We start from the raw sequence: 27,234 nt of genomic DNA, 5'->3' as shown, positions 1-27,234 counted from the left end.
GGGATTCATTCCCTAATCTGTTTCTCAATCACTTAGTGGCATAGAAATGAGTGGGATTCATTCCCTAATCTGTTTCTCTGTCACTACTTAATGGGAGAGAAATGAGTGGGATTCATTCCCTAATCTGTTTCTCGAACATTAACTAATGGGATAGGAATGAGTGGGATTCATTCCCTAATCTGTTTCTGGAACATTACATAATGGGATAGAAGTGAGTGGGATTCATTCCCTAATCTGCTTCTCAATCATTATACATTTTTATGTGATTCGAATCGCAAAGTAAACTCCCTTAAAAAATACCCAACCAAAAACATCTAAAACACTTAATAAAGGCTTAGACCTAAACAAAGTAAGGAAGTGATGCGAAGCCTTGTATTGGGTTTTGTTCATCATGGAATTACATTTAAAAGACACAAACCAATCTTCTCTCTTCTCTCTCTTGCCTCCGAGGCATTCTTTCTCTTGCCTTCAGGGCATTCTTTCTCCTAATCGAACACGTTATTTCCGCTCCATTCCCAGCTTAAGACTCCAGAGGTCGAGCAGCGGAGTGCGAATGTAACTGTTCAACTAAAAAACACAAAAACAAACAAAAACTAAAGAGCCGAACTACGGCGCTCTGATTCCTGAAAAGGATACGTAGGCATTGGGTCGCGGGGCCTAAGCGAGCACAACTATTTATAAACCTTATTTTCCCCGTGTTTCTTTTTCTTTCATTTGCATGCATTCCCTTAGTAATTAAGCTTTAGATTTATACACCCTTAGAATAGAACAAACATAAGTGGATCCTGTGGAGTACCACAGACGTGAGGGATGCTAATACCTTCCCCTCGCGTAACCGACTTCTTACCCGATCTTTGGTCGCAAGACCTTTTCTTATCCTTTCTTTACTCCAGGTTTTCTGATATTCCTTTCCCTCTTTGGGATAAATATATTGGTGGCGACTCTGTTCATTTTCGCGAGCGTGCGACAATGTAGAACTTTAATTTTGTCATCATTCTAACTAATATATGTTTATTGTTTTTTTTACCAAAGCAAACTTAACTTCATTCATTTATTAAAATAAATTCAATATAATGGGGTATATAATTAACATAACTACGTCGAGGCCAAGAATTGACCGTCTTTGTTAAACAATGAGCAACCATATTCACTTGACGCTTAACAAATTCTACCTCAAAGTTTGGAAAATAAAGTAACAACAACTTAATATCTATCCACATTTCTAATTTAAAGACATCTTTTTAATTTATTTTGGTTATAGAAACAATAATAAAAAATAACAAAAGAGTTATTTTAGAGCATGGGTGGAAATATGATAGGCCGAATAACAGAGATCTACGGCCTAGCCTACACAGGCTCAGGTAAGACCAGACTTTTTTTAAAATAGAAAAGACCTATATTTTTTATAAGCCTATTTAGTTAAAAAGGATATGTCACATACCATATAAAAAGCCTTTTAAGCCTATCAGGCCGGTATATTTAAATAAATTTATCATTATTATTATATTTTATTTGTACTTTGAAATAAAATACAAAAATAAAGCTTAGTTATCTTGAAGAATTTTTGAAGATAAGTTGAAAAGAGCTTATGAACAATGGCTTTAGTTGTTTTCATGAGTTCATTTAAACGAATATTATTGTAAAAATTATGTTAATAGGTAAATTTGAATAAGTAAATACAAATAAGCATTTAGTCTCATTGATATTTTAAATTTTTAGGTTATTTAAACATTAGTTAAATTGGTTATTTATAAATATTCAGAGTAAATAGACTTTTATGTAGGCTAATAGGTCAAACAGGCCTTCTAAAAGGCCGGACTCAGACATAAAAAAAGCCTATGATAGGCTACAGGTTAGACTTAGGCTTTATAATTTTTAGCAACTCATACTCAGACTCGGTAAAGCGTAGCTCGGCCTAGTATATTCTCATCCCTATTTGAGAGTTATATTTTTAATTAAATATACAAAAATACGTTTAGTATAAGAATAAATAAATAGATATCTAAATTATTATAATTAAAGTATAGAAATTTTATTTAAAAAATTAATGCAAAAAGTTGTATTATAAACAAAAATTATGTAACTCATTTAGAAAATACATACAGTTTTTGAAAAACCTATTTAAAGTAGCATATTTTTTTATTTTAAATTTTTGTTGAGTAGTAATTATAAATGCTTTTATATTTATATATTAGTTAGAATTTATAACAAATATTTAAATAGTTTATTTTTGTAAATATTAAATTTAATTCATAACAATTTTATTTTGCATATATAAATTTCCGTTTTACACCTAATAATGAGCATGTGAGAGGTCACGAGTGTTAATGAAATAACATAAAGTAAAAAAATAGAATAAATTGAAATAAATAAGTGATAATAAAAGGAAGATGAACACTTTGCAGATAACCTCCTTTGGTTTGCTCGAGGGGACAAAGGCTCAGTGGAGATGATGATGGATATTTTCAACAAATTCTTAAAATCTACTGGACTCAAAGTTAACCGAGAGAAAGTTAAAATTTATTGTGCAGGGAGGGATAAAGAGACAAAAGACAATATTGCTAAAGCTACTGATTTTAAAGAAGGTCAGATGCCTTTTAAAAACTTAGGTGTGCCCATGACTGGTAAGAAGCTTTCGATTCAACAATACATGCCTTATGCCGGTAGAATTCAGCTTATAAAAAGTGTGACTTTTGCAATAACTAATTACTAGTTACAGGTTTTCCCCTCCCTAAAAGTGTGATTCAGAAGATCAAATCTACTTGTAGAATCTTCTTATGGACACATGGCTTTGAGGAGAGTAGGAAGTCACCCATCGCGTGGAAAATAGCGAGTAGACCTAAGAGCTATGGTGGTATGAATCATATTTACTTGGAAGTTTGGAATCAGACCAATTTGATCAAACTTATTTGGAACTTGACTGGAAAGTGGGATTCTCTAAGGGTTAGATGGGTTCACGCGTATTACTTGAAAAATGGTCATATTATGAACATTGAGAACAAGCCTTCTAATAGTTAGATCATGAAAGCCATCCTGAATCAGCGGGATAAGATCCAAAATATGGAAGAATGGAAGGATATGCAAACTCAGAATAAATTCAACATGAACAAAATTTACAGGGCGTTACAAGACTATACTCAAAGAGTTAGTTGAAAAATTCTGATGCACGGTAATATGGGAAGACCTCGGGCTTGCTTCATTATTTGGCTTACCTTCCACGGTAGAATGGCGACTAAATATATAGGCTTTTCAAATATGATATGATTAATAATAGGAACGACTATTTTTTTCCAATGAGGTCCATTATTCACTTATTTTTTGAACGCCCTAATATGAGGAATGATTGGACTATGTGTTAGATTGGATCCAAGTGCAGCACTAACCTGGTAGTTGGGACCAAGAACTCATTTGGCTACTGCAACATGAAAAAGGTAAGATTAGTAAGGCTAGTTTGATTAAACTAGATGTCACTGAAACCATTTATGAGTTATGGAAGCAAAGAAATGAGATTAGTTACAGGAAGAATGTTAAAAACACATTTAGCTCAAAGAATAATAGATACAATAGTGTATATTGGGTGGATAAATATGAAACATAGGAAGCACATAGCCAAACTTACGTTGTATTAGCTTTGTGATAGAGTTTTCCTTTCCTTCTTTGTCTGGGTTTTGAACTTAGGGGCTGGATCCATGGGATCGCTTTTGTACCTTTTTATCGTTTTTTATTAATCAAAGTCTATATTAATTCAAAAAAAAAGAAGAAGATGAACATGTTGGCAGCATTGAATATTATTTTTTTTGAAAAAATCAGGACTTTGATTAATAAAAAAAACAATGAAATATACGACGATCGCTTGGATCCAGCCAAAAAACCAACTTCTAATCCAACATCATTCTAGCTATGAGGTCTAAGTTTCCTATTACACCATCCCCTATAAACAATGTTATCAATGATATAATTTCTAATTTTAATTCTATCACAGTGATTTCCAAAGCACGTGTCATTGCGAAACCTCCAAGCACCATAAACAGCTTCTGCTGCAGCTAATTTGAGTAACTCCACATTCCAACCCTTGCCTTTAATTTGTTGAATCAGCCATTCCAACTCCTCCTTCCATGGTTTAGGTTGGTGATGTCTATGAATCCAATGTAGTACATGATTCCAAATCTCTTTCATAGTGTCACAATCAAATAACAAATGGTCAATATTCTCCTCCTTGCTGCAAAACGCACATGTGCTGTCAGCCAACATATCAAACTTCCTTAATCTATCCTTTGTGGCAAGTTTCCTATGACAAACCATCCAAAGTGTGAGCACTGCATGAGGTCTACCAGCATTTTTATATATCAATCTATACCAAGGTACTTTAGGTTCCATCACTCTCATTTTTTTGTATACAATCTTCATTTGAAATTTCCCATTGTTGCACATTTGGTCCCAGCTATTTTGTATAGTGCTGATAGATTCTCTCTGCTGCATGATCTTCTTAAAAATCCAAGTGCTGCCATTGTTGATTTTTGCCTCCATCAGATTTCTTCCTTTGAAGTAATAAGTGTGAACCCATTTCACCCAAAGGCTATCAGCCTTACAAGACAAATTCCAAAGTAACTTCAAAAAGGCTATTTTGTTCCACATAGCCAAATCAATTAAGTCTAATCCTACATGTTTCTTTGGGCTGCAAACTTGTGTTAGACGCTGGCCTAAGGATCTAGAGGGGGGGTGAATAGATCTCTCTAAGTTTTTTAAGGATTTTTCTACTGACTCGAGCGAAAGCGGTTCTGAATCGACTAGCGTCTATTCTGGACCGCTATTGCAAAGATCGTACGTGTTTCAAAACCAAAGAATAAGTGGAATTGATGGTGAAGTAATATGATAGCTAACCAATACGTTTAACAACTGAAATCCAACTAACTTCTAGATTGACAGCTTTGATTTGCAATGCAGTAAGATTGGATCAAGCAAAAACACAAACACTTGGTGCTTATAACCAATTATGAACAGAAAGTAAAAGAGAAAGTAAAAGCGACAAGAACACGATATTTGTTTAGGCAGTTCGTCGATCGTCCTCGCTACGACTACGTCTGCCCCCAATTCCAAATTGAAATTGGGTAATCTTTCATTAATGTTGAAAGTAGTATATACAAAGAAGATAACAAAGCGATAAACGATAAACCAATTATGTCGATCCTTTGAATCTTCTTCCCCCTTAATCTTGAGCCAGATCAAGGTTATCCAAGAGCTTCACTTTGATTCCCTTCTGCAGTGTCTTGATTCCTTGAACTCCCCGTTCCTCAATCGTTACACTCAGCCGAATCCTCAATGAACGCCTCTTGATAAAAACCCCCAAGAACCACCCGTCGTGGAGGACAAAACCCGCAGATTTTATTCACCAACAAACCCCACAGACCTTCACCCACTAGGAATCTTCAATTCCGTTCCATGGACGTTATCGAACTCATCACTAACCCGCAACGCAAGAATGATTATGTGTAATTGTGTTGGAGATGATGAAGAACGAAGATGAGAAGCGTTTGTGTATCTTTCAGTCGTTGGTGTTAATTGAATAATTACCCTTGCACAATATATATGATTGCATAACAGTTAGAACCAAGAAAAACTGATTTTTGAACTTTCTTGATCAGTTAGGTCGACCACTTGTAGTGCTTAGGTCGACCTAACAGAGCTTGCAGAATTTTTCTCCCAGTTAGGTCGACCTGTTGAAGGAGTAGGTCGACCAGAATCCTTTTCTGATGCATTCTGGGGACTTTTTCACAGATCAGGTCGACCTAGTTGCCATGTAGGTCGACCTAGCAGACTGATGTGAAGATTTCTTCATTTTGAGTCGACCTAAATGGTCAGTGAGTCGACCTAGCAGAGGTATATGGATTTTCCTTCATTTTAGGTCGACCTAGGTTGATAGTAGGTCGACCTAACTGCTGATTTTCTGCATTTTTCATGTCCAGCTTGTGTTGAGTCGACTTATATGCATAGTGGATCACCTTGTGCTTTCATGAGTGATCAAATGCTTTGCTTTTCTGATTCCTCCTTGTTGTTTGAATGCTCATTTGAGTTTGCCATAAATCAAAAACCTCTTTGAGTGTAATCTTGTATTCACAAACTCCCCCTTTTTGATGATGGCAAACCAATACTCAAAAGCTTTGGTAGAGCTCCCCCGTACATCCAGCATCTATCTCTCAACAGGGCAATCTCTCACCAATGCTCCCCCGTACACTCAGCATCTATTGTATCTATCTCCCCCTTTGACAACATCAAAAAGAGAAACAAGGAGAGCAGAGTAGAAGAGAAACAAGAAAAATAAAGAATACCGGTAGTCATAGAGATAGATAACACATAAAAGGTGAAATCATAAGGGCTAATCATGTTTTAAAGCAAGCCAACAACATACATAGTAGTTCAAGAGAATTATAAAAGAGAACATAGAGTGCTACATCATATTAATGTTTTTAACAACAGAACAAAACAACAGAAACTTAATGGCATGAAATGCAATGAAATGATGATATGATGAACGATATGTCCTAACGCCTGCCCCTTCTTCCTCTTCCTCTTTGAAATGTGTGAGGTCGATCTTCTTCAACCTGTTCCAACAAATCCAGCACCGACATGTTAAGAGTGTTGAAGCTTTGGCTGATGTTAGCATGACGATGCAATGCCGTTTCCTCAAACTGATTCTGCCTCAATATGGAGTTGGATGCAAACGTCTCAAAATCGTTCCTTTGTTCCTGAACCAAGCCGTACAGAGATTGGTATTGCCGTTGTTGTTCCTCATATCTATCTTGTTGAAGCTGCTGCATGGTTTGAAATTGAAGCTGTTGAGTTTCAAAGTTCTGCTGTTGTTGAAGTTGCATAGCTTCAAGCATAGATATTATGTTGGATTGATCAGGAGGAGGTGGAGCAGTGTATCCCCAAGGGATATCCTCTTGTTGTGGCGGAACATATCTCCAATTTGCATCTGTGTCATGAGCTGCGTCTTCCATGGTATGATCCTCCTCATTTGCTATTTCTTGATCGTTTCCCTCTTCCTCATTTCCTACATTGTTTCCAAACTCCGCAGGATCGTCATAGTTGTAGATAACCTTCCCTGTTCCTTTTTGAATGAGATAATAAGTCTTCCTCACAGGATTCCAATGATATCCCATAAGAGTCAAGGTGGTTTGTGAGAATTCCTGGGATTGATGTACGCGAGTGTAGTGTAAGTGATCAAGTCGCATACCAAAGTGATTGACAATTGTTTGAATGATTGAACCATAACATAGGGCTGTAGTTTTCTGTTTGACTTCATGAAACTTAGCAGCAAGGAAGTGAGGCCAGTGTAAACGCGTTCTGTTTTGCAGCAGATACATGAGCACCACTTCATTTCTTTCAATTCTCGAATATCCTCCAGCCCTTGGTCTAATGATTCTTGAGATTACCCAGTTCAAGAGTCTAGGATCTCGCTTCAAATGACCAGCTGTTATTGTTTCATTTGGTCTATCAAATACGGAAGGATCTTTGAGGATTGACTTCATGTAGGCCTCATGATCATAGTTTCCCGGTACATCCCCGTCTACCATACGGAGTTCATCACCAACGATTGTCAGACCAAAAATACTAATCCAGACCCGTTTGTCAACAACATGCGATCTAGATCCCATTTTGAAACGGAAGTTACAACCGTCTCCTTTTGTAAATCCTGCATAGAAAGCCCTAACGGTATCCTCACAGTACGGGGTATCACATTGCAATAAGGGATGAATATTTTGATGTTCAATTAACGCAGCGACATCAGGGATATTCATGTTTTCGACAAGATTTGGATCAAAAGTGTATTGCTTAACAACTTTCCTTTTCATCTGCCACTTCTCAAAGTTTTCTCTACAATCAGGGTGAACAAGAGCACTTACCGGTTGAGATGATGAACTGGAAGCAATTTCCTTTCCTTTTCTTGATTTTGGAGGCATGATTGGAGATGCTTTGAGTGAGATATGGAAGATTTTTGACAGTTTAGAGTTTGAGGAAATAGGGTTAGCCGTACCAAAAGGGATGAGAATGAGAGGGAATGCAAGAATGGAATGCTTTGAATGCATGACATTGGGTCGGGTCGACCTAACAGGCCCAAATATGGAAAAGTTTACGCAGTAGGTCGACCTAAAGTGAAGCTGGGTCGACCTAACAGAAGTAACAATACAAATAACCAAATTAGGTCGACCTAATTTGTGAGTAGGTCGACGCAACTGGCCCTTTTTGGTTTTTCTAAAGAACCTTCTTATGTAGGTCGACTCAAATACAGGGTAGGTCGACCTAAGTTGCTTTCAATGATGAAAATGCCTTGGAAATGTTTCTATATGATGTATTTTTGTTTTGTCATTTGCTTGAATGCACAACCATTGTATGTTATGAATGAAATGATGAACACATATACATAAGTATTTGAGAAGAGTAGATAAGAACACATGAAGTCACTATAAGCATGTTAATTGATAGCATATTATAGAATCAATGAAATTTTTGGAAGTGAACAATGTGCATGTTACCGCTTTCTTAATATGTAGGTGTTCTGTCTTCATTGTGTGCCACCCTCTTGTTAAGTGTCGATCTTTTGGTTTTCAGTCTTCATAGATGACATATCAAGAGAGATATGCCTTCTTTTATGTGTCTTGAACATCCTTTATCAATGGAATCGTCAACTATCAATGATGTCAAGACACTTTTCCTGCAAAATTAATTTAGAGTGGAAGGTCCCCAATCTTCATTGGGTCCTGGATGGTGAGTACACAATTTGTTGCACTTAGGCAACCATTGAAATACTCCTTTAGGAACTAAAATTCTCCTAAATTTGCATTTTTCAATGGTATGTCCCTTTTTGCAACAATAATGACAGGTAATATGATGAGAATATGGAGTTTTGCTAGTTGATACTTTTGGTACAAAAGTGTATTTACTATATAAAGGAGTATACGATCTTTTGAACTTGTTTGGATCAACCGCAAAAGTCACTTTTGGTTGTAGAGCCTTGTCTAACTTGGCTTTTAGATCTCTTACTTCTTTTTGCCAAATGTGACATGTCTCACAACCAAACCATGATGTAGGATCTAATTCAACTTTGTCCTTTTGAATGTCTAGCATAGATTGTTTTAAAGCTTCCATATCCTTTTCGGTTTTCTCAACTTTTGATTCAAGGTATGAAAAAATTTTCTTATTTGAGGCCAAAAGTTTGAAAGCTTTAATTGCATCTCTATGTAATTCTTCAAAAGCAAGTTTTAGTTGAGAATGAGATACCTTATCTACAAGTTCAGGTTTAAGATGACTTACAGCTTTCTTTTTCTTGTTTTGATGAGCCATGAGACATAGGTTTGCTGATTCTTCTTCATCGCTTGACGAGCTTTCACTAGATGAATCACTTTCCCATGCTATGTAAGCTCTTTTAGATTTGTTATGACCTTTGCTTTGGTTCTTCTCCTTTTCTTTCTTAAGGTATGGACAATCCGGTTTGTAGTGACCGGCTTTCCCACAATTGAAGCAAAGACCTTTGATCTTTCCTTTGTTGTCGTCATCTTGTTTGAACATGTTTGATTGCTTTCTATAGTTGATCAATCCTTTGTCGGAATGTTTTGCTCCATTTTTCTTTAGATATTTGTTGTATCTTCGCACAAACAGTCCCATTTCCTCATCATCGGAGTCTTCGTCATCACTTGTGTCACTATCCTTTGGCTCTCGTTTTGAGGTCTTGGAGCTCGAAGCTTTTAGAGCTATTGACTTCTTCTCTACCTCTTTCTCCATGTTCTTTTCTTTCTTTGTCCTCTTCTCATGCATGTCAAGGCATTTAAGATGCTGTTCATGTTCCTCTAGTTTACCAAAGAGAGTGGTAATGTCTAAAGTGTTGAGATCATTTGCTTCCTTAATTGCTGTAACTTTGGGCTGCCATTCCCTGTTCAAACACCTTAAGATTTTGTTAGTAGCAACTGCATTGGAAACCGGTCTATCAAGAGAATTTAATCGATTTTTCAGGTGAACGAATCTTTTCTGCATGCTTTCGATGGTTTCACCATCTTCCATGTGGAAAAGTTCGAACTCTTGAGTTAACGTATTGATCCTAGCTAGTTTGACATCATCCGTTCCCTCGTGGGCAACTTGCAATGTGTCCCACATAGCTTTAGCTGATCTACAATGGGAAACGCGATAGTATTCATCAACTCCTAGAGCTGAGATTAGAATGTTTCTCGCTTTCCAATCGTATGCATATTTCTTTTCATCTTCAGCATTCCAAGTATCTTCTGGTTTTGGAACAACTGCACCAGCTGCATTTGTCATAGTGATCTGAAATGGACCATTGACAATAGCTGTCCAGATGTTCCTATCAATTGCATTGATATGGACACACATACAATCCTTCCAATAGCCGTAGTTTTCTCCGTTGAAAACTGGAGCTCTATTATGAGCCCCTTTAGGTCCAGAAGCCATCTTTCCAATAAGTGTTTCACGTAGCACGGAATAAACCAGAGCTCTTGATGCCACTTGTTAGACGCTGGCCTAAGGATCTAGAGGGGGGGTGAATAGATCTCTCTAAGTTTTTTAAGGATTTTTCTACTGACTCGAGCGAAAGCGGTTCTGAATCGACTAGCGTCTATTCTGGACCGCTATTGCAAAGATCGTACGTGTTTCAAAACCAAAGAATAAGTGGAATTGATGGTGAAGTAATATGATAGCTAACCAATACGTTTAACAACTGAAATCCAACTAACTTCTAGATTGACAGCTTTGATTTGCAATGCAGTAAGATTGGATCAAGCAAAAACACAAACACTTGGTGCTTATAACCAATTATGAACAGAAAGTAAAAGAGAAAGTAAAAGCGACAAGAACACGATATTTGTTTAGGCAGTTCGTCGATCGTCCTCGCTACGACTACGTCTGCCCCCAATTCCAAATTGAAATTGGGTAATCTTTCATTAATGTTGAAAGTAGTATATACAAAGAAGATAACAAAGCGATAAACGATAAACCAATTATGTCGATCCTTTGAATCTTCTTCCCCCTTAATCTTGAGCCAGATCAAGGTTATCCAAGAGCTTCACTTTGATTCCCTTCTGCAGTGTCTTGATTCCTTGAACTCCCCGTTCCTCAATCGTTACACTCAGCCGAATCCTCAATGAACGCCTCTTGATAAAAACCCCCAAGAACCACCCGTCGTGGAGGACAAAACCCGCAGATTTTATTCACCAACAAACCCCACAGACCTTCACCCACTAGGAATCTTCAATTCCGTTCCATGGACGTTATCGAACTCATCACTAACCCGCAACGCAAGAATGATTATGTGTAATTGTGTTGGAGATGATGAAGAACGAAGATGAGAAGCGTTTGTGTATCTTTCAGTCGTTGGTGTTAATTGAATAATTACCCTTGCACAATATATATGATTGCATAACAGTTAGAACCAAGAAAAACTGATTTTTGAACTTTCTTGATCAGTTAGGTCGACCACTTGTAGTGCTTAGGTCGACCTAACAGAGCTTGCAGAATTTTTCTCCCAGTTAGGTCGACCTGTTGAAGGAGTAGGTCGACCAGAATCCTTTTCTGATGCATTCTGGGGACTTTTTCACAGATCAGGTCGACCTAGTTGCCATGTAGGTCGACCTAGCAGACTGATGTGAAGATTTCTTCATTTTGAGTCGACCTAAATGGTCAGTGAGTCGACCTAGCAGAGGTATATGGATTTTCCTTCATTTTAGGTCGACCTAGGTTGATAGTAGGTCGACCTAACTGCTGATTTTCTGCATTTTTCATGTCCAGCTTGTGTTGAGTCGACTTATATGCATAGTGGATCACCTTGTGCTTTCATGAGTGATCAAATGCTTTGCTTTTCTGATTCCTCCTTGTTGTTTGAATGCTCATTTGAGTTTGCCATAAATCAAAAACCTCTTTGAGTGTAATCTTGTATTCACAACTTGTTTCTAAGCAATGGGACTTTTTCTACTGCAATTGCTCTTGCCAATCTAGAAAAAAGTTCTACATAATGCATCCACCATGTGTATAACAGCTTTGGGCAGGGGAAAACAGCTCATCCAGTCATTTGTCATGGCAAAGGATATGCTTTTGAGCAATTGTAACCTTCTAGCATAGCTCAAAAGCCTTGTGCTCCAGTGGTTCAATCTACCTGTATCTTCTCCACAAGCACCAAATAGTGACTAATGGACAACTTCTTGCAAGTAAGGGGAGTACCAAAATATTTGAAAGGAAGGGTACCTTCACTAAACTTTGTATGCTGCAAGATAGCTTCTTTAGTACCTGCATCCACACTGCCAAAGTAAATTCTACATTTGCTGGGATTAATCTTCATACTAGTAGACATAATAAAACTATTGAAAGCCTGCAATAAAAGCTTTACAGATCTGAGATCTCCTCTAGAATAAAGAAGTATGCCATATACAAAAGTGAGATTTGTGATTTGCAATCTCTCACATTTAGCATGATGATTATAATCAGGATTAAGCTGCATTTTATGGAGGCTCCTTTGCAAATACTCCATAATGAGGATAAAAAGAAGGGGGAAATGAGATCCCCTTGCCTTATGCCTCTCTTGGCTTTTAAGGTTTTAGACAGCTCCCCATTGATGTTAAATCGATAAGAGACCGTGCTAACAGTGAGCATGATCCACTTAATGAACTGATGTGGTAAGCCAACTTCTTGCGTAATGCATTCTAAAGCTGTCCAGTCCACCATATCACACGCCTTCTGCAAATCTATCATGATCATGCAACAAGGTGTGCCTCCTTTCCTAGTGTAACCCTTCAACGGTTCAAAAGCCAAAAGAATATGATTGTGGATTTGTTGTCCTGGAATGAAGGCTGCTTGATTATATTGAACTATGCTACCAATAACCTGTCCAAGTCTAGCAGTTAATATTCTAGAGATAATCTTATAGAATGTATTACAAACATAGATAGGTCTATAATCTCTTATACTCTTGGCATTATCATTTTTGGGGATGAGTGACACAAGGGCACTATTAAATCAGTCTTGATGATACTCCAGCTATGCTTGAAAAAATGTGCTCCATAGCCATCAAGACCAGGTGCCTTTAAGTCATTTATCCCCTTAAGTGCATTATGTTTTTCTGTTTCAGTCACAAGTCTAATCAGCCCCTCTCTTTGCACCCTAGATAATTGACTGCCATTTCTCATAGCCCCCACATCTATGTAAGTCAATATATCAGCTTTTTTGCCCATCAATCCTCCATAAAAATGTAATATTTCATCCTCTATGCCATGTATAGATGTAATAATATCACCATTGTCTTTATGGAGAGATTTAATATTTTTGGAATGATACTTACCTTTAATAGTAGCATAAAAGAAAGAATTGTTTCCATCCCACTTTTTTAACCACTCTATCTTGGCCCTTTGGTTCATGACTTTCTCATCAATCTCCTGCCATTTAACCAGCTCTTCAGTTAATCTCTTCACCTCATTAATCTTGCTGATATTTAATCTGTCATTCACAAGATCCTTCTGAGTTTTATCCATATTATCTCCAGCTTTTTTGATGTTCTGATCAGCAAGAACAAGGGGTTTATTTAGCTTCTTGAGGATAGGATGCAATCTTCTTAACTTCTGCCAAAGAACATACATAGGTCTGCCCACTATAGGTTCATTCCAATTGTTAATAACCTTTTGCTCATACCCTTCCACATCTGTGACACAGTTTAGATATTTAAACCTTGGCTTTTTAGGATACTGAGGTTCCTGGTTCTGCAAAAACAATAATCCATGGTCTGAGACACTTGGGGGAAGAACTTGCAAGGAAGTATTGATATTATTTTGAAACCATTCTACATTATCCAAGACTCTGTCTATTCTGGAGTATATGGTTCCTTCCACATGTTTGTTTGACCATGTATAGTAATCCCCTGTACTATCCATTTCAAACAAGTTTCTTTCTCCCATCATATTCAGAAGGTCTACATACTCATGCTCATGAGCTATATTTCCCCTATTCTATCTTGGGCCTTAACAACATTGTTAAAGTCTCCCAAAATACACCAGGGGCCCTGTAGCTTAATCTTCTCTAAGCTTTCCAAATAATTCTTCTTTTGTCCAAAGTATTAAGAGCATAAATGGAAGTCATCTAGAATTTAAATTGTCCATTGATAGTGTAGACTCCACAGGGTAGCAATTGGCTAGTACTGCTAATATATCTAACATCAATCCTATTAAGGTCCAAATAATTTTTATAAAATCTTATATAAAAATATTATTAATTATAAAAATATGTAAGTTTTTTATCTAATATTTAATTAATAAACTATGAAATATAATATAACATTTAAACGTTTTTATAAATTTCAATAAATTGGACCTTTTTGAATAGACATAAAGTAAAAAATATAAATAATAAGAATAAAATTTAATTTAATTTTTTAATGAGTTTTTAAAATTTTAATTTTAAAATTTTTTAGAAAAATTGTATTGTATAAAATATTTTTTTATTTCTTCTTCTTATTATGTACTATCTAAACATAAATTATTAACTTATAATAAACAATTATAAATATATATGTTTTTTTATCTCTATTGTTATATATATTTTTTCTTCATAATATTTTTGTAAGTAATAAAGTATGAAAGACATTGAAATAATATTTATATAAATTTAAATAAGTTGAATGTTATTGAATAGTCATAAAATAAAATAAATAGAAAATAACAGGAATAAATTGGAATTAAATTATTTTTATGAGCTTTTTTTAAATTTTAATTCTAAAATTTATTAGAAATTTTGTATTCTATTACTATATTTTTTAATTATATTAAGTAAATACTTAAATTATATTTTCTTTCTATTAGTCGATGTGAGACTTGGATGAATATAATATTTAACCCAATAAATTCTCCATTCATTCAAAATCTCATATATCTTCACTTTATTTTCAACTTCATTTTCAAAGTGATCATTATGATTATAATGAATACCCACATTTGTAAAATTATCGCTCTTCAATCTTTTTGTCTTCTTTCTTCCTTGATCACAATTTTTGTTACTTTTTTTTTTCTTGTTCACATTTTTGTGACTCTTCCTTCCTCCCATGATCATAACCTTAGCTATGATACCAGTTGTTAAAAAAATAGCAAAAAAATAAATTTCTACATTGACGGAAGCATACACACAAAAGAGAAAAAGAAGCAAGAAATTCAAAAATAAAACTCACAAAATCATAATTCAACTTGTAGTTTTTACATGGACAAAATGACAAACCCTTCAATACAATTGCAATTTTTAAGGAAAAAATTGCAAACCTTCCAAATTATAATTTTTGAACAGAAAAATTGTAAATCCTATCTCAATTATAACTTTTGGATAAAAAATTGGAAACCCTCTCTCAATTATAATTTTTGGATGGAAAAATTACAAACCCTCTCTCAACTAGAATTGTTGAACGCAAAAATTGCAAACCCTCTCAACAACCTATTTTTGAACAGAAAAATAGAAAACCCTCTCAACAAACTATTTTTGAACGGAAAAATAGGAAACTCTCTCAACAAACTATTTTTAAGCGAAAAAATATTAAACTTTCTTTAGGCACACAACTACCCAAATCTCAATACACCAAAATACTACATTTTCTTGTTGTATAAATAACTCAAACTAACTATCTCTATTTATATTAATAATCAAATTCTATTTTCTTTCTTCTAACCGATGTGAGACTTGGATGAATATAGTATTTAACCCAATAAAAACTTCATAAGAGAAATATATTGAAGGGTTTCAGTAGTCGCAAGATTGATTTGAGAAAGTATTGTATATTTGGAAAACAATGTTGTGTCCAACTTATGTGCATATATTCATTGAAGACCGATCTAAAATTGATATAACGCCAAAGAAATGTTTCTTTATTGGTTATGCAAAAGATGTGAAGAGGCTCAAATTATGGGATCAAATTTAAAGGAAGATAGTAATCAACATAGATGTAATTTTAATGAGAATTTACTATTGAAGTAGTTACACTACTACAAAATGCACATAGGACAACACCAAAGTCACCATGGTTCATCAATACATTGTCGTGACATATCTAAACTAAGGCACTAACAAATTTTTTTTATTTTTTAATTAAAAAATGTTAACGTATAACAACGGTGGGTCATTCAACCGTGGTATAAAATGAAACTTTCATGGATTCGAACCTCAGCGCCCTCAAATATTTTATTCCTTTAACGTTAAGACGCGTCTTTTTGTTTTATTTATTTTTAAATAAATAATAAAAGGGATATCGCTACGGTTATTAGTTGTAACCCCGTTGTGAAATAATATACCCATATACAAGCATACCTCTCACTTTTTGACAGTAGCGCGTATCCTTCGCTAGTAAACCCTAGCACCCATTTTTCTATTCTTCTTCGTCATTAGTCGTGATTCTTGTTCTTCAAACATAAGGTATCAATCTTCTTCCATCTTCTTGTTACATAGTTCTTGATGATCTCTTTTGTTCCATCTTGTTAAATGTTCTCTTTTTTTTTTTAGATTCATCTTCACGACCTTATCATGAATAAAGTACAAGAAGTATGAAGCTATGTTGAAAACTTCATCCACCTTGTACTTCTTCATAGCTTCAAAACAATATGAACTTCATAATTTTTTTAGTGTTTTCATTTTGTTGAATGTATTTGTTTTTGAAAATTAAGTTTGCAGTTTCACATCTTGATAACTTTTATGGTATTTGTAGGACTCAAAACAAGAATAATACATTGTTAAGTCACAAGAAAAGTAAATGCAGAAACAACAGCAGCAAACTTCATCTAGTTTGAGAAACTATGAGAATAAATATAAGAAGTATGAAGCTGTTGTGTGAATTTCTTAATCCTTATATAACTTTTTCATTTCTTCTCAACTTAGATGAACCTCATAATTGATTCTTGTTCCACGTACGATTAGTTTGAATAAAAGGTGTGTCCTAGAAACATTTTATAATATCTGGCTATGTTGTATGATGTTGTTTTGTTGATGACTACTTTTGTATGTTGTTGTTTTTTATTAATATTCTCAGAGCAAGAAGTTTAGGTTGAGTTTATTATATTCTATGTAGATTGTTTGTTTCACTAACCCTCACTTAAAATACATTCATTTAAATTGACATAGATACTTATAATTTGCAAATTAAATTGTTTTTGAAAACCAACTTATATGAATCAACATTTTTTTAAAATGCTTTCATCTTATATTTCATTCCGTGCTCTTTTACATATAGAATATGGTATAATGACCCGGCTCCTTAGACGCATTGCTATCTTCAATTACAGTTAAGTTTTAATAACAACAATTAATTGGATAATATGCCTCGTATAAACACTTATAATCATTATTTTTGTGATGTTCTATCGTCATAAAAATTATGATGATAAGTGATGATGACAAAATAGATTATTCAGTGCCTTGTTGTTATTGAAATTTAACTATAAACAAAGATAGCGATGTATCAAAGGAGTTAGACCAATAAACCACAATCTATATGTAAAAGAGCATGGAATGAATGATGAGACGCATGCAAGCAGAAAACAATGGTTTGTTTAAGTTGGTTCTCAAGAATAGTTAATTTTTAGATTATAGACTTCTTCATCAATTTGAATGCTTGTATTTATTTACTGTGTTGTTTGGAAAAACAAGCAAACTTCATATTATAAAATAAACTCGGGGTACTTTCAACAACGGTTAACTACTGTAACCTTGATCAAAAGTAATTTATGTTTTAAATTATTTTTTACCGATAGGTTTCGAACCCTGTACCTATGTGTATATATCACAATGGTTTATAAGAATAAGTTTTGTGATATGTGGCGTGCGCCCTGCCTTTCAATAACGGTTTCCAGACCATGGTGGAAACAACAAACTTACAACCATACCCTACTTAACAACGATATGGAACGCGTGATGGTAACCCTTTTCCAACCGCTGTGTAATGGGTTTTCCATAGTAGTGTTAATTGTAATAAATTTGTTAGCATCTAAAGGAGAAATGTTAGCAAACAAGTGATAAATGTGGATGTTTATCCATCACTAGTGAACAATACGTGGGTAGTGCTTGAACTACAAAAGGAACTAGGTTGTGATATTGGAGTTGATCATGTACCTGAAATTTCAAGTGATGCACATGATTATATTCTTATACGCTACAGAGAGCACCGTTTATTCAAGCCACCAGAAAGATATGGGTAAGAAGACTTGGAAGCATATGCACTTTTTACTACTTCAGAAGACTCTTCCACCTTTTGAGAGGCTATAGCTAGTCAGAATAAAGATAAGTGGACGAGAGAAATGGTGGAGGAGATGAAGTCCTTAAAGAAACAATCAGGCATAGGAGCTTATATAACTTCCTAAGGGGAAAAAGGTCAACGATTGTAAGTGGGTGTTCAAGAGAATACCATTAGTAAGAGAATATAAGGAAAATTTCAAGGCTCTTTTGTAGTAATTTGATACTTACAACAAAAGAGGATTGGCTATGATTAGATTTTATCTCCAGTTGACATACATACTTCTATCAGGGAAATGTTAGCCTTGGTAGCCAAATGAGACATGCATTTAGAGCAGATGAATGTGAAGACAAAATTTTTTCACGGGAACTTATAAGAGAAAATTTACAAATTGAGCAACTAGAGAGGTTTAGTGACCCTAGACATGGAAGACTAGTTGAAATATTGAAGATTATTTGTATGTTTTAAAGCAAACTCCAAGGCAATGTTACAATTACTTTGATTCATAAATGCTTTAGATCGACTAATAAGGTATGGGTATGCCTATTGTGTTTATTTTAGGACCCTTCATGATGACTCTTTAATTTTATTTTACTATATGTTAATTATATGTTTATTGTTGTTAATCAGTTATGGTAGACTTGGATGAATCTCAATCCGAATGAGTGACTAGATCCCTATAAAGGGAAAAAGACACTCTCTATTTATGTCATGGAAGCTTTTTCCCTCCATCCAGCGGGGTAGTTTCTATGCTCATTTGGTAGAAGAAGGCAAAATAGAAAAATTTAAGGGTCCATCCATGAGATGGCGCGGACAGGCCTGTTCAAGGGAGCTAAGCGGGGAAACCTTCTCCTGAATGAAGTTGTAGGCTTCCTCTTTACTCTCTGTCTCAATCAACAACTTGTATTTTTGTCTAGTCCAATAGATGTAACTGGAACCTTTCAGTTTGGTGGGTGGAAGGTGCTTCACTTGCTGAGAAGGATGTTATTTGAACGCATAATGGACGGGCACAGACATATTGATTTTCTCGACAGGAGCATAAACGCCTTATTAGAATCAGAAAAGTAAGAATACGATCTTGTCGCAATGGAGTCCATAATTACACCTATTGAGTCTGATGTGGGCCTAGAAGATAGCTTTCAATCTAGATGAAACAACTCTTATTGGAAACCAGCTTTCGGGGGATGCCTTCTACCTTCCTTCTCGCAAATGCCGGTTGAACTTTGGCAGAGACCTTACCAATAGAATATAAAAACGAAAACTTTAAACATTGATGGTATATGGGGCTACTTGATCGATTCACTTACTTTTATTATGTCAATATTAATTACTACTGTTGGTATTCAGGTTCTAATTTATAGTGATAGTTACATGTCTCATGATCATTTAACATAAATAAACTCAAAAACATGTTGGGAAATGAGTTTGACATGAAAGACTTATATGGTGCAAAATGAATATTTGTATAGAAAATCGCATGAATAAGAGTTCTAGAAAATTATGGCTCTAATAAAAAATCCATATTGAAAAGGTGCTAGACAATATTGACACAAATGATTCGAAGGTTATGATTACTTCATTGGGAAATCACTTTAAGCTCTCATTGAATCATTGTTCAAAGATAAATGCATAAGCTTAGTGTATGTTAAAGGTTCCACATGCTAGTGTTGTTGGATGTTTAATATATGTTAAGGTCTACATTAATTACATTTGGCACAAGATATAAGTGAAATTTGTAAGTTAATGTCAAAATTGAGCAAACGTCATTGGGAAGGTGTCAAGTGGATTTTAAGGTAATTGAAGATTACAACAGGTTATGGTATCACATTTAACAGTGGATAAGATGATCCTTGAGTTGTAGGATATGTTGATTCAAACTATGTTGGTGATATAAATTATATAAGATATACAACAAGACATGTCTTTAATTTATCAGGAAGACCTATTTGACATAAATCGTTGGTTCAATCCATAGTGATAATGTTAATAACTAAAGTTAAGTACATGGTGGAAGATGAAGCTGCCAAAAATTACTTATGACTTATAGGATTAGTGAGAGAATTGGGTGTTGTGCAAGGTTGAGTTTTGTTGCATTGTGACAGTCAGAGTACCATTTATTTGGCAAATAACGAGGAGTATCATGCTAGGACTAAGCATATTGATGTGAGGGTTTACAAGATTTAAGAGTTACTTGTATATGGACAAATATTACTTTAAAAAGTTCATACTTTAGAGAATGCAACCGATATGTTGACCAAGTCAGTAATCAGTGACAAGTTCAAACATTGCTTGGGCTTGTTACAAGTTTCTTAGTGTTAAGCAAAATGTGTACTTCCTCAATAATCAAGATGTGATCTTCATGAAGGAAGCCTTCATAGAGGTTTGATATTCGACAAGGTGGATATTATTTAGTATGACTCATATTAATATAAAAGGAACATAATATATGGGAACGCCAAATATATCTTAGGCCTAACCGCTTGTTTTGAGATAGTTCACTAGGTTGCGGGAGCGGTAGCCCCATAGCACAGTTCATAAGTATTATTATAAACTAAGTCATGATATTATATGTATTATTTGTAACATTTTAAACCTAATTAATCACATAAATTAAAATAAAATATAGTTGCTTTATAGTCAGAGAAATATGCATCACTGGTCGAACAGCGTTAACAATGAATTGTCGTGTTTATTGTCTTTTACTTTTGTTTCTCTTTAATCTTCTATGATATAACATCATATTTTGAACAATTTGATTAAATTTTATAAAACCCTCTAAACCTCTTATTAAGTACAATTTTTTGTTTCTCACAAATTAGAGAGATTTTGATTTTTAAATGAAAATAAATTCTCAAAACCTTCTCTACCTAAATTCTTCTATTCTTTTCACTTTATTATTCCCTTTCATTTTAAAATTTTCTCCTATCTTCCCTTCCAAACTCCCAAACAAGTCCTAAATTATTCATTCACATATGTTATAAAATATTTGCATCATCATTATACTTTCTTCCATCTCTGATAAAAATGCTTATGTGATTGTTAATGCAGAGGTAGCAAGTCCAAATGTACCATTCTCAAAATTAAAATTTATAACTGTATTATCTCATATTAGTTTGGAATGAAATTGATAACTTATTTAATTTATTATGTTATTGATGATATTTTTGTCTATTTAATTAAAATTAAATTTGAAAAAAAGCGCATAGATACTTATATTTGATGTCATAAACATATTTAGATCTATTACCTTCATATTAAATGACAGTCGATTCTGTAAGGACATTGAGTTTAATTTTTACAATGAAAATATAACAACATTAAAATATGCTTAGAATAAACTATTGTGACTCATGATAGAACATTAACCAACGAGTATAGATGATTAAAAGAAACAAAACTAGGTTTATATTGTTACAACCAATATGAACCATACCACAGGGACTATCGTCCTTGTAGACCAGTCACCTACCCATAACAAGTGGTTAAGTCTAAGACACATTTTGAGTTTTCACATAATAAATATACTAAAAATTCCAATATTGCCAAATATCTAAACCTTATGTTTTTTTTTTTTTTTTGCATAAATATCACATCTTGATAGCTGAGGAGGTACACCTCCTGCTTAATACTAGGAAATATGTAATAAGTCTAAGAAATGTTTGAACTTTTTACTGATTCTAGCTTGGTTGATATATCACTTGCATTCTTTGAAGTATAAATCTTTTAAATAATATATGTCTAGATGCAAGTAAATCCCTACTCTTCTGAAACCTAACATGAATATGCTTGGTCCAACATGATACATATCATTATTTTTTAAATAAATAATACTCTGATTATTACAATGCAACCAAACTCCACCCCGCTTAACACCCAATGCTATCATCTACCCTATACACCATAAGGATTTTTGGACAACTTCACCTTCTGCCATGTACTCTGCTACATTTGTCGACATGATCACTATGAATTGAAGCGATGATTTCCAACAAATAAGTCATATTGCTAAAGGAAATACATACATGTTATAGACATTTGATCATCCATACAACCAAAATAGTTTAGAGTAACATATCATATAACTGAAGGATCACTCTGTACATTGTTAAACATGATATCATGACCTGCTGTACCCTTTAAGTACCATAAAATCCACTCGACTACTTCACAACGATGCTCCCGGATTGGACATATAAAATTAAAAAATTAAATTAAAACGTGTACCATATATTGTCTAGGGCAGACTATAACATACATTAAACAACCAACAACATAGGTATGAAGAACATTTGACATTAGGGATGACAAGTAGACCCAAACCCGCGGGGCCCACCCGCACCCGAACTTGAATCAACGGGTGAAAATCCGAGTTGACTGGGTTTGGGTTCAGGTGTCACCCAATATTTCGGGTTCGGGTTTGGATAGTGTAAAACCCGCACCCGAAACCCGAAATCACACCCGCTTATATATATATATATATATATATATAAATATATATTTATATATTTAAATAAATATATATATATATATATATATTTATATATATAAATATATATATATATCCTGGAAAGTTGTAGGAAAAATGTATTTTGTGTATTTTGTTACGGGTTCGGATTTGGGTGAAAAAACCCGAAACCCAGCGGGTGTGGGCGTGAGTGTTGTTTTGCCACCCGAACAGTATTTGGGTTTGGGTTCGGGTGCCGATTTCGGGTGCAGGTTTGGGTAGTGTGAAACCCGACCCGACTCGTTGCCATCCCTATTTGACATACACCCAACTTCTGCATCTGTCTTTGCACACTGATCCAATGAGAGCTTAATGTGATTCCCTGATAGATTATTCATAACCATCGAATTACTCATGTCAAAATTGTAAGAATAAGATTTGGTTCTACATCTGGCCTTTGAGTTTTGATGATAACTGCACATGTTATCTAAGAGAACAATTTTGTACAATATGGTTTTTTTCTAGTGTGTGGTTGTTGTCAAAATGATTCTGACTCTGATAGGAAAATGTGTAACGTCATCAGACTCTAATATCAACACTCTGGAAGAAAACATATGATATGCATGTACACGATAAAGTCAAGATCCAGGAATGCTTCTACTACAACAGTTCTAATGTACATTAGTTCCGAAGCTTATAATTGAGACTTTATTAGAAACGCTTAGAAGGCTTTCTAATGTGACACGCTTCTAATGTTACATAATTCTGAAGACACAATATCTGAAGGTCAAGTTTATGAAGAAAAGGTTCTGATGGAACAGGTTCTGAAGACTCTGAAGATATTAATTGTAATAGAATAGGTGTTGAAGATTCTCAAGATAAGATTCTACAAAACGAAGATCTTGGGTTTGTGAAGATTGGGTTCTGAAGTTACAAAAGATTGACTCTTCTACAACAAGCTTCATCAATGTTATATCCGAAGCCTTTGAAGACATTAGAAAGACTGAAGATCCGAATGGTTTTTAGCTGAAAATAAAAGTATAAGAACTTTGTGAGCTCTACCTCGGTAAGTTGGCGCAAGGACAACTTTTTTATACTATGATGTTGACCATTCCTTCAAAGTGACAGTTGGGACATTGCTGTTGGTATATATTTCTAAGACTGCCCTTCAACGGATCTATTCTATCAAGCTCTATAAATTGAAGATCTAAAAACTTGAAATTTGGTTGGTGAGTGTGTTGTTAGCTAGGTTCTGGTGTGTAAAGCCAAAGTGCTGATGAAATGCTGATGCAAAATAAAGCTAAATTGAAATATCCAAATATAGTTTGAAGAAAAGTTTTGGTTCAAAGAAGAAGAACATGTTGAAGTCAAAACTGCTATATGTGTGTATAATGATGCAACATGCTAAAGCCAAGTGAAGCTAGTCAAGTGAAACATCAATAAGTGAAGCATAGTAGCTTAGTTGAACTTGATGTTCAAACTGGAAGAAGCATTAAAGCTCAAGAAAAGAGCTCAATGAAGAGGCTAGAAGCTAAATGATAAGAAGCCGTAGTGCTCACATAAGAAAGTTTTTAAGTAATATAAAACTGGAGCTGGTAGGATGCAAGTCTCAAGAAGATCAATCAAAAGATTATTTTTTGTATTAGAAAGCATAGAGTTGTTGCTCAGATCTTGCTAGAAACACTTAGGTGTTCATGTACTTTAATTTTTGTAAAGAGCTTGTAAAGAAGCATATATTGTACACAAGAAAATCCTTTTTCTAAAGGTGATGTTTCCTTAAGCGGCTTGAGTGAATAGCCTGGATGCTTAAGAAGGCTAATCATGTTGCTTAGAGGTTGTAATCATGTTGATGATTAACAGATTAAGTCCTTGTCTAAGGCAAATCAGCGGGTAGGTAGACTAGAGTAGCTTCATTGATAGTGAACCAAGATAAAAATAGTTGTGTTAATTTATTTTTATTTACCTGTTAACATTCTGTTTTGAAATTCCGTAAATGAGGACAAAAGTGAAACCCAATTCAAACCCCCCTTTCTTGTGTTTCTCAACCTTCAAAAATTGTGTATCCCCTTTCCAACATGGTTTTTTTTTAAGAGAGAGGTAATTTTCTAGCACTCATATCCTTGTGAATTTCCATATCAAGAATTTTTTTAGCACCTCCTAAGTCTTTCATCCAAACTCCATTTAGAACATGTTTTTCAACTCATTCACGTCATGTAAATTACTACCACCAATCAAGATATCATCAACATACAATAACATGAAAATAAAAGAGTTATCATCAAGATTCCTAACATAAACACAATATTCATATTCACACATTTTCTAGCGAATCTAAAGCATGGATTAATAAAATAGCATGTAACATTGTCTCGGAGTTTGCTTTAAATCATACAAATACCTCTTCTATTTAGAAAATAGTCTTCCATGTCAAATGTCATTGAATCCCTCTAAACACTCCATGTAAATTTGTTGATCTAAATTACTATGAAGAAATGTTGTTTTCACATCCATATACTCTAAATGCATGTCCCGGTTCGCTACCAAGGCTAGCCCACTTACAAATGATGACTTTTTCCCCTTAAGAAGTTGAACAATCTCCTATGTCTAATTTTTTCTTTAAGGAATTTGATGGATAATTTAGTAAGTGTACCGAATTATTGTCAAATAATAAGAATTATAAGTTTGTATCCACAGAGATTGCTCATTTTCACACATCAATACTATCGTAGGAAAGAAGTAAATTTGAGGATTTTTTAGAAGAGTTTGGTTAAAAGATAAGAAAATAAAATGGATTTAATTTATTAAAATTTTAAACGACTAGACATTTTTCAAATCCTTTATTTCTCCTTATTTGGTAATTACATCTATTCCCTAAAATTGTTCCCCAAGTAGCACGATGAAATAACAAAATAGGTAACTCAATTGCATGGCGAATAATTCTCTTAATTACAACTCCTATTGTCTTAGGAAAGGCTTTCCTGCATGCTAATTCATATATCATAATAAATAATTCAATATGTCTAAAATAATTATTAATTGAATAGTTAAATTAGGCTGAGTTTCAAAATTTAGGGTTGATAATCATTCTCAACTTAAAATCAATTCATACATATTCGTCAACATATAAAAATAATTGAACACAAATTTAACTTAATAATATTAGGATTGCAATTTTATAGAATAATACTTTACAACTACATGGTTCAAATAGTTCAAAATAAGTTCATCTCAAAGGCCTAATCAAAAGGAATTTACTTACTCGTAATACAATTAGTCATAGCCAAAAGCTTCGAATAATATTACATGCATTTGGAGATGAAATTGGATCTTTCAATGGAGAAAAGTCTTCAATCCTCATAGCCTTTAAAATTCCTCTAAAATATAATACTCTATAAATTCTCCATATTTTCCCTTTTATAAAGGACTAAAAACGCGCCCAAATTGAGCAGATATCCAGAAACACCGTGCAACAATTTTTCTAGTAGCTTGCCACAAATGTTCACATCAATCGAAGTTACGAAGCTCTAGATATGATCAAATTACTGTACAAACGCCATGATGTATAATCTGCTATAAAATTGTTAGTCTTCCTAAAAATTCGACACATCCCTTTTATTTTTACAACTTTCTACTTTGTGTCAAATATTGCCAAATTTCATATTAAAACCATGTAATTCTCCTCTAATTTCTATTAAAACCACTTGAAACTAATGATGAAATATCATGATGACAGAATGTCATTAGGCTCTATGTCCTCCACCATTACACCCATCCACTTATATTTCTTCTCGCTAGCTATAGCCTCGTGAAAGGTAAAAGAGTAACCAAATCTAATAAGAAGTGCATAGGTTGCTATGTCTTCTTACCCATATCTTTCTAGTGGATTGATTGAATGATGCTCTATGTCAGGTACAAGAATATAATCATGCACACCATCTAAAACTTTAGATCTCTGGTCAATTTCAATATCACAACCTGGTTCCTCTCTTGGTTCAAACAATACATGCATATTGTTCATTGGTGGTAGATCAATATCCACCATAATCACTTATATACTAGAAGTTTCTCCTTCAAATGTTGACATATTTTGTGTTTTTCGATCTTGAACCAAAAGTGAAACAGTTTCCTAAATACACAATACTTGAACAAATACATATTGAAACTACAAACACCCTTCAGTAGATTTCTCTTATAAATTTCCATCATCCCACACTTAGTGAGATAACTCAAATGCATATGATTGAGTTTGGTTGCATCATTATCTAACTTAGCTTATGCAACATCTTCTACAACTATATTCCCCGAAAATTGTTTATGTTACTTGTAGTTCTTCTTCCTCTCGTTACAGCCAAGGCACCCTTTCTAACCTCCATAATATCCACATCTCCATCAGATATGTATGAGAAAACATTTTCATGTGGAGTACTTAGGAAAATCAAGTTCTTCCTCAATTTTGCAATATATTTGACATCATTCAATGTTTGCTCACAACCATTGTCAATGAAATTTTTATTTACCTCATTCAAATGATAGTTCATGCTTT

General features: G+C 34.2%; 1 protein-coding gene across 1 annotated transcript; it reads right to left on the bottom strand.

Moving 5' to 3' along the window:
* Nucleotides 1–3,894: 3,894 nt before the first annotated feature.
* On the bottom strand, nt 3,895–13,946 carry LOC131649480 (uncharacterized). Its single transcript, XM_058919241.1, has 4 exons — nt 13,000–13,946; nt 12,569–12,907; nt 12,158–12,404; nt 3,895–4,584 (listed from the first exon to the last, which is right to left on the bottom strand). The coding sequence occupies exons 1-4, from the start codon at nt 13,944–13,946 to the stop codon at nt 3,895–3,897; spliced, it is 2,223 nt and encodes a 740-aa protein (XP_058775224.1).
* Nucleotides 13,947–27,234: the final 13,288 nt, after the last annotated feature.

The sequence above is a fragment of the Vicia villosa genome, linkage group LG2, assembly GCF_029867415.1.
Source record: "Vicia villosa cultivar HV-30 ecotype Madison, WI linkage group LG2, Vvil1.0, whole genome shotgun sequence".
Taxonomy (NCBI): domain Eukaryota; kingdom Viridiplantae; phylum Streptophyta; class Magnoliopsida; order Fabales; family Fabaceae; genus Vicia; species Vicia villosa.
This window is presented reverse-complemented; position numbering and strand designations above follow the sequence as displayed.